Raw genomic sequence first — 14,407 nt, forward strand, 5'->3', positions numbered from 1 at the left:
GTGTTCATTAACCCTTCTCTTACAGTGCTGAGGGAAGCCACGTTTCAGGACAGAGCAATGGGCGGGATCCACAGGCTCTTGCCAAGGCTGTACAGATTCACCAAGATACCTTACGCACAATGTACTTCGCTTAACAAGTCCAAGTGTGTTCTCTGAGAGGAAGAGCTGAAAGACCAGTCAACATACAGTGTATATTTCAGTGGAGTCGGATCCCTGGGGACACTCCAGCCACACAGAAGCCAACACTGTGTAGGGTCTGGGCCTTTTGTTGATCCCAGGGATCTGTTCACTTTGTCGAGGAACGTAGTACCGTTGTGCACTAGGAACCAGCCAGCTGCTTTTTTGCAGTCTCCTGTAGGAAGCATCGCGGTTGTTTGTTTCCACTTCTTACTGTCTAACCCTTTAATGCCTTTACCTCAAGTCGCTTGGCAGCACAACTGTCTTTGCAAAAAAGTAAAGAAAACGTGAATGATGGTTAAAAAACGCAAGCCTACACAAATAATGATTGTTCAGTTATATGTGCAGAAAGAGTGATGTGCATTCATCTGTTCTTGTAAAGGAGTCTGTGTTTTACATACACACGTGTGTACTTCATGTGCGTATATATCTAGATCCAGATTAATGATATATATGTATCTGTGTGTCTATGTTCCAGTTCATTCCACTGGGGAACTTTCTTTTCCTTGTAGCCCTCCTTAGGCCACTGACATTTCTGTCACTCCCTACTCACCTTCAGCATCTACACTTTTGTCCTTATTGCTACAAATGACACTCACATGTTCTCATGTATGATTCTTTTGAAGTAAAGCATGGCAAACTAGATTTCTGTTCCTACTTTAGGTCCCCGACTCCTCACTCGTAGCTCATACACAGTTCTGAGTCCTCGGCTCCAGGGGCCGTGTTTGCGAGTGTCTGCTCCATCTTGCTCTGGACTTACCTTTGCCATGTGTGCACTGTGTATAGGAACAGTGGCAGCCTGAGTATTCCTTGCTGTAGTGAGTGTGGTAAAGCTGCTATAAATACAAAACCTTGTCAGAAGACTTTCTGATCAGTGACAAATGTTCTAAAGCCTCTGTTTGTATGAGTCATACCTGGAAATCCCTTAAAGCTTTTTTAAGGGTAAATATTTTAAAAATCTGAAACTCTGTAGGATGGAAAGAGAAAAGGAATTAGGGGTTTTTGTTTTTTGCTAGTTTACTTACTGCCCTCACACCTTAATGTGATTTTCATATATATTTTATATATGTGTATGTATATATATATAAACATATATGTATGTTGCAGTACAGCTCCTTTTGCTTTTATATTCAATAGAATAGTGCTTTAACAATTATAAACTGCATTGGCTACATCTTTTATAGAAATGTAATCATGTTTAAGGACAGACTAGTTTTGCTCTATTTAGTGCAATAAGCAGTTTGAAAGGAAAATTGTGTCTGTCGTCTTCACCACGGACCACAGGAAGAAGAGACACCTCTGTTATTTTAAAGGGGGCAAAGTAAGACAGCCTTAATGTCAGAAGGAGAGCTTCCTAATTTTCAGTTTTAAAGCATGTCCTTAAAAATCACAGTCAAGAAAGTAAAACCGACCAAAAGAGCCTCACTAGAGACCAGAAACACAGCTGCACTTCAGTTTTTAAAAATGACAGTGATAGCCAGGTGGTGGTGGCGCACACCTTTAATCCCAGCACTCGGGAGGCAGAGGCAGGCTGAGTTCTGCGTTCTGGGCTTCAGAGCAAGTTCCAGGACAGCCAAAGCTACACAGAGAAACCCTATCTCGGGAAAGAAAAAAAAAAAAAAAAAAGACAGTGAACAGCTTAAGATTTAAAATTTTTTAATTATTTAAAATAGATCTTGATTGTTGAAGAATTGTGCTTCTTTGACCAAAAGGAATCCAGAAAATACTGGATGATTTTTTTTCTATCTTTTAACCAATGTAACTTTCTCTTTAAAATTAAGGTGACGGTGACAAAGGAGTTTGGGACTTTGATCATTTAAAATTAGTTAAATTTCTGAAATATGGGGAAAATCTTTAAAAACGTATTTTTCTCCACTTCTTTAGTCAATAACTTTAGCTGATAACTTTAAGGCTGTCAAAGCTGAGTTTCCCAAAACGTCAGGGTTCAGGGAACTTTGTACTTTGTAACTCATGAAACTTGCCTTTGAGTTTTCTCTGTTCTTACCACGGCTGGTTCTGAGGACAGACACTGCAGATGTTTGCAGCTGGCACTGTCAGCCTTTCAGAACTCCATCTGCATGTGAGAAGTGATAAGTTTAGGTCTTCATTTTCGCTCTTACTTTCAATCCACTATTATTGCCAATTTACTGTATTTTGAGCCTAAAATCTGAGCCCGTGTCCTCCCCATAGGCATGAAATCTTTTGTCCTTCTGACAGAAAACTAAGAAAGTACTGTATTTTTTACTTTTATTGCTTTGAAGTATCTAAAATGCAATTCTCAATACTGTTTCAAAGCACTTTACAAAAGATATTTGTGTAGTTTGTACATTTTTTTTCCTTCCAAAATTCTTCCATCTCCTCCTTGACAAAAGAAAAATTCCTTAAAACATATTTGGGGTTGGTTTGTTTGCTTGCTTGTCTTGGAGACAAAGTTTCCCTGTATTGCCCATGCTGGCTTCCAGCACCTGAGCTCCAACATCATCTCACCTCAGCCTCCCTGGTAGCTGGGACCACAGTGTTCCTGCCATCATGCCTGGCTGTCTGATGAGATGGGCCAGAAAAGAGGCTAGTACAGCCTGTGTTTGTTCAGTATAAGTAAAACATCTTCCTTTGTCTGTGGCCCCTGCACTTACTCACGTGAGGAACTTTTGGGGAGCAGCATGGACACCCTGTCTTTTTCCTAACCTGTGATCTCACACTTGCCAGAGAGAAGCCCTTTAACTCTTATTTGGAAGGATTTTTTTAAGGGGAAGAATATTTTTTCTAAAATATAAGGTTTATCTTTTGAATGGTTTCTTTTTTAGAATGCCCTTACATTATTTAGTCTTGCTAGTTTAAGATAATTAACTTAGAAGAATATGTATAGTATATTTCTATTTTACCTACTAATAAATTGGTATACCAAACTTAATGCCAATAAACTTTGTGTTTAGAATTTTAAGGTAAAAGGCTTATGGAAAATACTTCTTAAAATTTAGAGTAATTATTTTTGCATCTCTGGATAGAATTCCTAATCGGTTTTCTTAAGTTCCTTTTTTAGTTTAAACATCATGAAACCATAGTAACTCTTCTTTTCTATCCCGACCCTTCTCACTGGTTGATGAATGCTGGCCTGCAGGTTTTTATGATATGTCTCATAAGACTGACTAAAATGTCAGCCTAAACAACTTGTGTAATTGGTTTCCCTCTGAAGAGTTGGGAATTTAATGTATGTTCTTGATGACAAATGTGTCTCTAGAATGTGCATGTTACATGTCTCTGTACTAGTGTCAAAGTACTGGCATTGAGACCATATGTTGATCATTCTGTAGCTGCTATATTTATTTAGATAGAGGCCGACATTTACTGCACTAAATCATAAGGAAATGTGCAAGATGCCAGGTATTGTCAGACCCTTTGGATTTTTTTAGATAAGTTTAGGGACACAAATTATGAAGGTAACAGCAGGTACTTGAAACAGCTCCATTTTAATTACAGAATGCCTTTGCTTTAGAAATGGAGTTTGTTTTTACATTGACAGTTCCTAGGGGGTACGTGAGTCTTCTCAGTCCTGGGCTTTGGCACATTTTCACAGAAATGTGGATACCTTTCATTTTATTAATAATTATCTTTTAACAAGTTTTCCAGGAAAAAAAGAGTGGAAATATCTCTTCTTTCCTTATGAACTATTAATTTACTTTTCTTCCTGAAGAGAATCTAGTAGGAATGTTCTGTGTGTTTCGGAAGGCACTTGATAAAGATTCATCTCTGTTCTAGCAGAGAGACTCCTTGCCTTCTAAAGACCCATACTAGTTTTCCAAGCCAGGCTCTCAGGGATCCCCACAGCTTAGTACTGACTTGCATGTTGTTCTGTGGATCTTAGGATAGCAGACTTGAGGTGTGTCTTGGGAAATAAGAAGCCAGCTGCTGTTGAGTTGAAATGGCTCCCAGATCTCAGTCAGGGCCAGTGGAAGCACTTGGAGGCCAGCAATAGACGTGAAGCCCAGAGAGACATCTTCCCCAAGCATGTGGTGGGGCTTTTCATATGCTTAATTTTTATGAAATTCAAGGAGCTAGCCACCTGGACACTAGTAGAATAGTTTGTTCCCTCTCTGTTTCAAACCTTGATAGTAATGTTTTGCCAAGAAGTTTAACTGATATCTCTATCATTTCTACTGGGTGTCATTAAACAGTTATATGTTCAATTGAGCCGGTTATAAGGTACACCTATAATCCTAGCCCCCAGGAGCATCAGGAGTTCAAGGCCAGCCTTAGCTACATGAGACCACGTCTCCAAACAAGAGCAAAAGGTCCATTTCCCTTACCCCTGTAGGTGCCCTCCTGTTGCAGAGAAAGGCTACTCTTACCAGTTCCCTGTAGTTTACGAGCCTCTTAGGAGTTAAGTGACTGTGTCAAAGACAGACAGTTCACTTGTCCAGCTTTCTTGACTCAGTCACTTTGTCCATGTGAAGTGTTAGTCCTTCTCATCCTTCTTGGGAATTTGTAGATATTTTTGAAGCTTTAATTAAAAATAGTCGAAGAGCTTTACATCAAGTGAGCTCATCCTGAGTGACGCTATACTCTGACTTAGAGGGTCTTTGTTTTCCTGTTTCTTCTCCACACAAGCATCTCTGTGGTTCTGTAAGAGTCAAAAACTAAGCCGGGCGGTGGTGGCGCACGCCTTTAATCCCAGCACTCGGGAGGCAGAGGCAGGTGGATCTCTGTGAGTTCGAGGCCAGCCTGGTCTACAGCGCGAGATCCAGGAAAGGCGCAAAGCTACACAGAGAAACCCTGTCTCGAAAAACCAAAAAAAAAAAAAGGGTCAAAAACTGGGGGCTGGAGAGATGGCTCAGCAGTTAAGAGCACTGGCTGCTCTTCCAGAGGACCAGGGTTCAATTCCGGTTCACAACTGTATGTGACTCCAGTTCCAGGAGATCTAACACCTGCCCCTCACACAGAATACATGCAGGCAAAACACCAGTGAAATAAGAATAAATAAATTATTTTTTAAAAAAAGAGTCAAAAACTAAGTCATAAATAAGTGTGTAAAAGTCAGTACAGAGGGCAGGAAAGTCAGTACAGAGGGCAGGAGATAACTCAGAAGGGAAAGGCACTCACCACCCAGAGGGAAAGCCTGAGTTCAGTTCTTGGGACCCAAATAGTGGAAAGAGATAACCAACTCCCATAAATTGTCCTCTGACCTCCATACGCATGCCATGACACGACTCATGTGGGCTCAAGCATGTGCACACTCACATACACACACACACACACACACACACACACACACACACACACACACAAAAAAAAAAATGTAATTTAATTTTTTTTTATTTTTAAGTCAGTATATAAATCAGGAAGATGACAGCTGGCCTTAGCATATGCCTGTGATCCTCACATTCCAGAGACTAAGGCCAGAGGATCTTGAGTTCAAGACCAACCTGGGCTACATAGAGTTTGAGGCCAGCCTAGGCTACATACCGATACTCTGTCCCCAACTCTGCCAAACCCAAAAGAAAAGGACAAGACAAAGAAATCAGAAAGAGAATTGTCTCTAAAAAATCTTGGCAATGAATGATATGATGCTGTGATTAATTAAACACAAGCTGAGTCCCAGGGGGAAGAAGGTAATCTATATACAAATAAAATATATCACAAAAGGAAAAAAATGTTTTTACTTTTTTTTCCTAGTTTCTAAAAATGTTACATTTAAGTTTAAATTTTCCCCTGTAAGTCAGCAGTTTTTAAATGGACAAGGATTCAGCTGATTATCCATGGCCAGTTGAAATTTACCTCACGCATCAAAAGGAGTGCCCTAGAGTTTTATATTATCAGTTAAATTTTAAGAATCTTGTGTTCTTAAATCCTAGAAGTTAATGACTTTAACTTGAGTGAAAGGATGGTTAGCTTCTGTATGGAGGATTGGATTGCCAATAGAAGACCCTGTTGAAGTTACAGGTAACAGTGTGACAAAATTAGGATCTTCTCAGATCGACCGGCCAGCCAGCCAGCCAGCCAGCTCCCTTCCTCTTTGAATCAATGTCCAAGGTCACCAGAATCTGCTATTGTTCTACATTAGGATCTCAGTAAAGAGACTTTTCAGGGTAGACACTGAATTTGATTTTTAAATCAAGATGGTTCTTAGAAAGTGCCTTTTCTGAAGATGGTGCTGTAGATTTTTATTTTTTAAACAGCATAAAACTAAAAAATTTTAAGATAATTTAGAATACCAAGAGTATGACAGTTTCATATAAATAATGTTATTTGTTGTCCTGAACTTGGTCTAGAGAACCAAGGGGCTTTTATGTAGTAATGTGTATAAGTTAATGCTCAGCAAATTGATTCTGTAAATTTGAACATATAGTTTTTAATTCTCAGCTATGTTTGAAGTAATCTATAATGTATATAAGGTAATAGATATAATAGTAAGTGCCCCAAGGCAAAGGCACCATGCCAGCACTGTGTGTTATGAGCTACTTTTCCTTTTTCGGGGTGGTCACCTCCTGACTAACCTTTTCTAATGACTCCTCATTAAGAAAGAACACTTAATAAAGGAAGAGCTACGTCACTGACATCAGTTTAAGACAGAAAGCAAAATGATTATAGCTCAGCCTTTAGGGAAATTTTGTTTTTTTAGACACCAGTGACTATTTTAAGTGATTCCAGTTTTTCCTGGGTGGGAGGACTGAAAAAATGAGAGGAAGAGGGCAAGGTCACGTGTTTAACAACAGACTACAGTCTGAGGGTATGTGACTGATTGGTAGGGTACATGCTCAGCACATAGACAGCCCTGGTTTAACAACAGACTACAGTCTGAGGGTATGTGACTGATTGGTAGGGTATGTGTTCAGCACATAGACAGCCCTGGTTTAACAACAGACTACAGTCTGAGGGTATGTGACTGATTGGTAGGGTACATGCTCAGCATATAGACAGCCCTGGTTTCATCCCTAGCACTAGGGGAAGAAAAAATGCAAATCTGGGCTGTGGTGGGGAATAAGTGAAGTGAGACCCATTTCTGTTAGAGAGCAGCTTGTCCTTATACCAAGAAGCAGTAAACAGCATAGATGGTCAGCTTAACCAATTCCTGCTCGTGAATTTAATGAGCGTTCCTCCAGAAGATAACTAGACTAACACAGAAAACAGCACACCTCAGTAACTTTGTATTGCTGCATTATGTAATGATAGTAAAATTATACTGTGTCTGTTTGTGCATTAAACTTTCTCATTTTTATAATGTCTTAATAGCAATTATTAGTTTATTTTTTAAGATTAATTTTTCTATTGTCATATTTATATTTATTGGCAATTTGTGTGCAACTTTTGTATTCTGCCCTAGATGTTGGATTTAAGGATTTTATTTTTATAGATATTTCTAGCTTTTCTCTTCCTTTGTAATAGTAGCAGAAATTAAGATGGTGTGTTAATATATAAACCAAACTACTAATTCTATAGAGTTTGGATTTTTACCAATAAACCATTAATGCTATTTTCTAATTTAGAATATTTAATATTTTATATAATGGGCATTAAGGACAGTTCTTAGGTGGCTTTCTGCATTTACTTCTCTGTAAGTTAGGTTCATTTGGAGAAAAGTAACACTAACCAACTGGACTCATTTCGCCTGATTGCACTTTGGAGGAAGTTGTCGAATAAATGATTGTTTGATTTTTTTTTTTAGCTTGAGGTACATTGCTCTCAATTGTGATTCATTTTTATAGTCAGGAAGACAAATAGAAAAAGATATACAAACCAGTGATAATTGACTTTGAAATGAGATTTCTCCTTCCCATAATTATTTGGAAGATTTGCTACCCTGAACTTGCCTAGAATAGTTTAAAGTTAACTTAACACTGAGTATCAGTGAAGAAAAAGAGTGTAGGTATTGGAAAGTGCAGGGATAGAATAACAGAGTATCTCAGCTAATTAAAATGTACCTAAGTAGGCCAGGAGTGGTGGTGTGTGGCTTTAATTGCAATACTCAAGAGGCAGAGACAGGCAGATCTCTGTAAATTCCAGGCCAGCCTTGGCTACTAAGTGAGTTCCAGGCCAGCCAGAGCTACATAGTGAGACCTTTTCTCCAAAAATACAAAAATCAACAACAAAGTTTTGACTGAGTAGTAACATGAGCTAATTGGAAAGCAGTGAAAAGCATAATTATAGAATATTAATTTCAAGTGAATATAATCACTGCAGTTTTTAGTGGATCAATATCATATTGACACATTAATTCCTTTAAATAAGTATAGGAGTAATATATATAATTCCTTTAAATAAGTATATGAGAAAGATGTATTCACTTAAGAAGGTAAAATATTTCCATTATATTGTTGCACTCTGAATTTGCTTGGTAAGGAATTTTTTTTTTCCTGTGAGAAATGGAAAGACAACTTCTATCCCTTCTTGAATTCTTAAATATCAAATTATTGAGGCTGAATGCATTTTTACTTCTCTCTCTGTATTCTGTTCTTCCCCCTGAGAGGGAGAAGAATGGAAAAGTTTTAAGTACTTGGAAATGGGAAAATATTTTTTCTAATATGTAAACACTTACACTGTAAAACGAATCAGAATGTGATTTCATGTAGACGTTAGCTGAATCATCTCTTTCTGAGTTTTTCCAGTTACATACTTTGCTGTATAATGTGCCTTCTGAACTTCTTCCTTCACCCCAGATTCAGTACCATTGACTCAGTGCCCTGGTCATGGGAGCTTATTAACTATCCGTAGAGACTGTTTCGAGGGGGTTGGTTTTGTCTTGTTGTCTCTTCTGCAAGTATAGACAGGCCCCTTGTGAGACTGCCCACTGTTGGTAACTTGAGTTTTCCTGAATGTCAGCGCTGTTCTAGGTAGACGGGCATACCATTCTTTTAGACTAATGTGTTTAAGGCTGTCAGGAAGCCAGCTTTCTTTGTTCTTTCGGAAAGCTCTTGGGTGCCTGAGCTTCCGTGGTGGGCTCCACATACCCAGATATCTGGCCTCTGTGCTGCGTTATCAGTGAAATACTGGATGGCTTGTTTTCACAGCCCACCTCTTCAGAACCAAGTATCCACTCAGTGAGGTGTAGATCATCTCACAAAGGAACCTTCAGAACAGTAAAAAAAAAAAAGTAAAAAGACAGGCAAGTGGGTCAGTAGCCATCTCTGTGCAAGGCTGTAATTTTGTTTGCAGTTTACACGCCTCCATCAGTGGCTGGAGATGTGGCTCATGCAGAAGAGTGCTTGCCTAGCATGCCTGAAGCTCTGGGTTCAATCCCCAGCGCCTCACAAACTGGGCTTGGCTGTACACGCCTGTAATCCCCGCACTCAGGAGAATCCATAAGCACCCATGAGGTTATCTTTGAGCGCGTCCTAGGTTGGAGACCATCCTAGGACGCTCATCACCAGCTGCCTCAGAGACTAGAGAGGGCAGTTACTCTGGTATTTCGTGCCTAAAGCTCTCATCTTCATGACTTTTGTTTGGAGAAACAAAACTCCCTGGAGTTGGCCATTGATAATCTTCAGCGCAGAGAAGGATTGGCTCAAATGTGTTTGTATGTGACTCCACCCTTGTTAAAAGGCCCTGTGAAGCCAGGAGACATGTATGAAGACACTGAGCAGTGAGGCTGTGAGAGGGAGTAGTGGATGGAAACGGAGAGGGGGAGTGTTTTCTTTGCTGGGATGCTAGAAACTGTATAATTAGTATTTTCCAAGTTCTCCAAACGACAGCTAATGGAGCAGTTGTTACTGTTTGACACAGATGTGAAGGAAGGGTTCATAATGGAGACCTGTATTAGCTACTTGTCTCAAACCCAGAGCTGCACCAGAGCTGCACCTGGTCTTGGCAAGTTCAAGTCTTAGAAGTCACCTCTGCATTATAGTGAGGGATCACATGAAGTGTTTATCCTCAAATAGAAGCCTGGTGTTGCTTTGGTGGCTCTCTCCTTAGAAAACACCAAGCTGGGTCTTTCCAGACTTTTCTGTAAGGATTTGGGAAAAACACTGGTGGATGGAAAGGAAGGAAGGAAGAATCTTGGCGTGGATGGTTTCACCTGCTTAATGCATCCGTGTTGGTCCCGGAGAGCAATAGGAAGCTTTGGTTTTTGTAGCAAAAAGACTTGCTCTCTAAAGATGGCTAGTTGTGAATACCTCCCATCAGTCAGGGAAGGATCTCATGTTGATGAGGACCTTGCAAACCCTCCTGTGTTCTTTCCTCACTCAGAAACTAGGAACACAGAGGGCTAGCAGTCTACTTCAGGGGTAAAGCGTACGCATCACAAGCACAAGCCTGCCCCTGCCCTGCCCCCTCCAAAACCCAACCACCAAAACAGCAAGCAGAAACTGGTGGAACCCTCTAGAATAGAGATTGAAAGTTTCCCAGGTGCCTTCTTAGCCTCAGGCACAACTTTTTCTCCTCTTTAAATAGGAAACAAAAAGTTCACAGGCAGTTTACTTAGGACTCTGCTGTGAGTAAATAATAGTCTTTAGAATGTCTGGGAAGCAGGACCATTTGCCAGGAGTTCCTGCTTGATCAAAAGACTGTTTTAGCCGGGCTGGTGGCACACACCTTTAATCCCTGCACACTGGGTCAGGGTGATCTCTGAGTTTGAAATCAGCCTGGATGATATCACAAGCTCCAGACCAAGAAAAAAAGTTCTGACTTATTTTGATACATGGCTTCTTAAATGTATTTTTTAATAGGTTGAACGGATTAATACTTCGACAACCCATTCCTCAACTTACATATTTATTTATTTCACTAAAGTTGTTATATAGATATATTTACCACATCTGACCTCTTGGTATGTAGACAATTCTATACAGAAAATAATTTTTTTAGGAACTAGAGAGAGAGGCTCAACTGTTAAGAGTACTTCCTGTTCTGTCAGAACCAAGACTGAACCCACACTGACAGCTCGCCAGTTCCTGAAACTCCAGCTCCAAGGGATCTGATGCCCCTGCCTGGCCTCAGTGGGCACATACACACCTAAATCAAACAACATAAATTACACACACACACACACGCCAGGCATGGGTCATACATTTGAGTTTCTGGTCAGCCTGGGCAATATAAGACCCTTTCTCTAAAAAAAATAAAATAGCCAGGCGGTGGTGGCGCACACCTTTAATCCCAGCACTTGGGAGGCAGAGGCAGGAGGATCTCTGTGAGTTCGAGGCCAGCCTGGGCTACAGAGTGAGTTCCAGGACAGGCGCAAAACTACACAGAGAAACCCTGTCTCGAAAAACTAACAATAAAATAAAATAAAAATAAAAAAATTCAACCCATCTGTAGTCAGGCCTAAGTTATAAAGGAGACATAAGGTGTTTTTAAATGTGACCTTTAAATGGTCACAACTAAAAGAAGACTGTTGAGCGATTATGTGTGCCTTTGAGAGTGGAAAGGGCTGTAGGACATGAGCCAGAGACTTGGGTGTGGCTCACACTAGCTCGGCCTCAGCCGTTTTCGGCCTCAGCCGTTTTCCTCCCTCTGCTGTCTCCCTGTAGTGAGGGTACCTGCCCTCACCTACCTCACCTAAGTTTTCTCGAGAATCAGTCTGTTTGTGAGTAATGTTTGACTTCCACAAAGGAAAAGCTATTCAGAAGTTCAGAATGTAGAGAAGGTTCTGAAGGTTCTTTCCGGTCGGTCTCTGTGAAAGTGTCTTCTTTATTTATGGCAGATCGTTTTATGAAACAGTATGAGAAGCGTGCTGGCATCGGCATAGTATGTGGTGTTCCAGTGTGTCTCGTTTCTTCCCTTCCAGACGTCCAGCGCGGGGGCACATTTTTTCTTTGTAACAACCCCTAGCAAAAAGGAAAGTTTTTAAAAACCGAATTCCTTTCGGTGGTGCTAAAGCGGTTACAGTTGCATTTTTAGTTCATGATGAAGCCCGTCGGCCCTCGGGTTTTAACCTGACCTGTCTCCAGGCACCTGTGCTTCGTTTGCATCCACCTCCGCTGCTGTTCCGTGCGGCTTACCCTGTGTCTCTCGGCACCCTTCCCTCGGAGAAGTGAGTAGAGTTCTCGGAAGGAAAGTGTGCTGATTTCACTTGTCGCTTTACAAAACTGAACTTTGCTTTACTTTAAAAATCCCAGTTGTCATTTATCTATAAAACATAAGCCAGCCACGGTGGTACACTCCTAGCCCCAGCGTGCAGGAGGCATCGGCAGGCAGATCACAAGTTTGAGGTATGTCAGGGTTACTTAGTGAGACCCTTTCCCAGAAGTCAGAGAGAGACTGGTTGTAGTGATACTGTATGTATGACCCGGGGACCTATGAGTGCTGACAGGGCCTTACATTTCAACAGGAAACCCATTTCCTTGTGAGATGGGGGCTCCTGTTTCTAGGAAATCACAAAGGGCTTATCGCCACAGGTATAAACGTTTCTTTTTGCAACAGACAAATTGGTTGCTTTTGTTTTTGTTTTTAAAGAAAAGTGGACGTATGTTAAATATACAGGGTACGGATGAACTCAATGTTTATTCTTATCTCTACTCTTACTGACCTCCCTGTTCTTGCAAGCATTTGGGGGCCTTTCCAACTTCTCGATTAGAAAGCTGGCATCTGGTTACTTTAATAGAACAATTAGAATTACAAGGTGAGACTTTGGGGAGCTTTATACTTAAAAATAAAAAAGCTGGGTGTGGTGAGTCACACCTGTAATCCCAGCACTTGGAAGGCAGAGGCAGGAAGATCATCCCAGATTCCAGGCCAGCCACGGCTATGTAGCAAGACCTTGTCTCAAAAACCAATGAATAAAAATGCCTATAGGATGCAGTGCCATAGCTAACACTGACACATCCGAACACTGTTCAAAGATTCTTACTGTACTGTGTAACTTTGATGGCTGTCTTAGTTATGGACCCATAAAAGTATTGCTGTATCTTAAGTAAATACCATTTGTGTGAACTAATATGTGGGTGCATTTGTAGGCTGTGGAAAACAGTGGTGTATGTGTGTGTGTGTGTATTATAAAAACCTCACAACCCTCTATGGATTAAGTGTAAATAGACAAAATAACTGTTGTCTCTTTCATGTTGGGAAGACTAAAATGGCAGTATGGCCATTCCATTGCAACCCTCCCCTCTCTCTGGATTCCCTTAGCAGTTAGTGACTAACTGCTCCTGCTTTAGACAATTGCTGCTGCTTTTAAACCAACATCCTTCTTCGACATTACTCTTTTCTGAGGAGTAAAATGTACATTATAGGACATGTGGGCAGGGTGGAGCCACCTGCAAAATGTCCTCCATGTGGATAGCCTTTTAAATTTGACCTTTGAATCACCTAGACCATGTGTGCCTATTTGTATTGCAGACGTGAACTTCTGTTTCAGGGTTAATAACAGAACGTTTTGAAATGGAAATATTACATAAATTCAGAGTAATCTCTCCCACCCTCTTCTCATACTCCCTGCTCTGGCCAAATATTTCTACTGACACCAGAGCAAAGCCCAGGATGGGGCTCTGACCTCCTTCCTCATCATCCCTCCCCAAAGTAACTGTCATATGCCTGAGCTCACCTCATCTTCTTCGTTTGGTGTTCATAAGAGAGTTTAGTGTAGTATTTAAAGACCACAGCATTTCATAATGTTTGTCTACCTGCCGCCTTTTTACACATTTGGCCACACACTAACATCAGTTAAGACAGTGGAGTGGGTCTGATCTGTAAGTTACTATGGGACCAGAAAAGATACAAAATGATTAACTTGGCAGTCATATTTGTGCAAAGGAATTGGAACTCTGTTGGGTGATGTGTGTGTGTGATCACTGTGTCGTTAGATTCACCAAAGGCTGAACTCTATCACTGTGTATGGGGGATCAGCTCTGATTTATCATGTTAACTCCTTAAAGATGATGGGTAACTGTGATAAGCAGAAAGCAAATAAAGTTTTTAATCAAAAGTGCTTGTCTTTGCTATTTCTAATTTGGTATTAAATTTTCTACTTTGAACTAAACCATCTTACCCTAAAAAATTATTTCCAAAATGTATTTCCCCTTCTCTGTGAAGTGGGGCTGGAAAAAGCTAGTTGTAAACAGTTTGGTCATATGTAACACTTATGGTAAAGAAGTGCTCATGATTCTTCCTGACCCAAACTGTCACCAAAATGTCCTGGGACCGAACCCCTCGTTTCTCTGCCGTTCTGCAAACAAGAAGGGTTCTATTTTGTCTGTTTTTACTCCTTGATTTCAAAAATTAACGGTTTTATTGTTGCTTATCCTCAGTTTAAAGTGTAACTTCCACTGATACCTGCAATTAAAAAATAACTTAAAAAACTGTT

The 14,407-nt window shown here is 40.5% G+C and overlaps 1 protein-coding gene across 4 annotated transcripts in view; it reads left to right on the plus strand.

The window, feature by feature from the left end:
* The window catches only part of LOC128097934 (protein argonaute-3), a 117,340-nt gene extending 102,933 nt beyond the window's left edge, over positions 1–14,407 (plus strand). For all 4 annotated transcript variants that reach the window (XM_052718812.1, XM_052718813.1, XM_052718815.1 and 1 more), the window contains one exon: positions 26–14,407. In XM_052718812.1, coding sequence (XP_052574772.1) covers positions 26–134 — 109 coding nt within the window. In that variant the 3' untranslated portion in view covers positions 135–14,407. The remainder of the gene's footprint in view (positions 1–25) is intronic.

Source organism: Peromyscus californicus, unplaced genomic scaffold (genome assembly GCF_007827085.1).
Source record: "Peromyscus californicus insignis strain IS unplaced genomic scaffold, ASM782708v3 Scaffold_5__1_contigs__length_169319896, whole genome shotgun sequence".
NCBI classification, from domain to species: domain Eukaryota; kingdom Metazoa; phylum Chordata; class Mammalia; order Rodentia; family Cricetidae; genus Peromyscus; species Peromyscus californicus.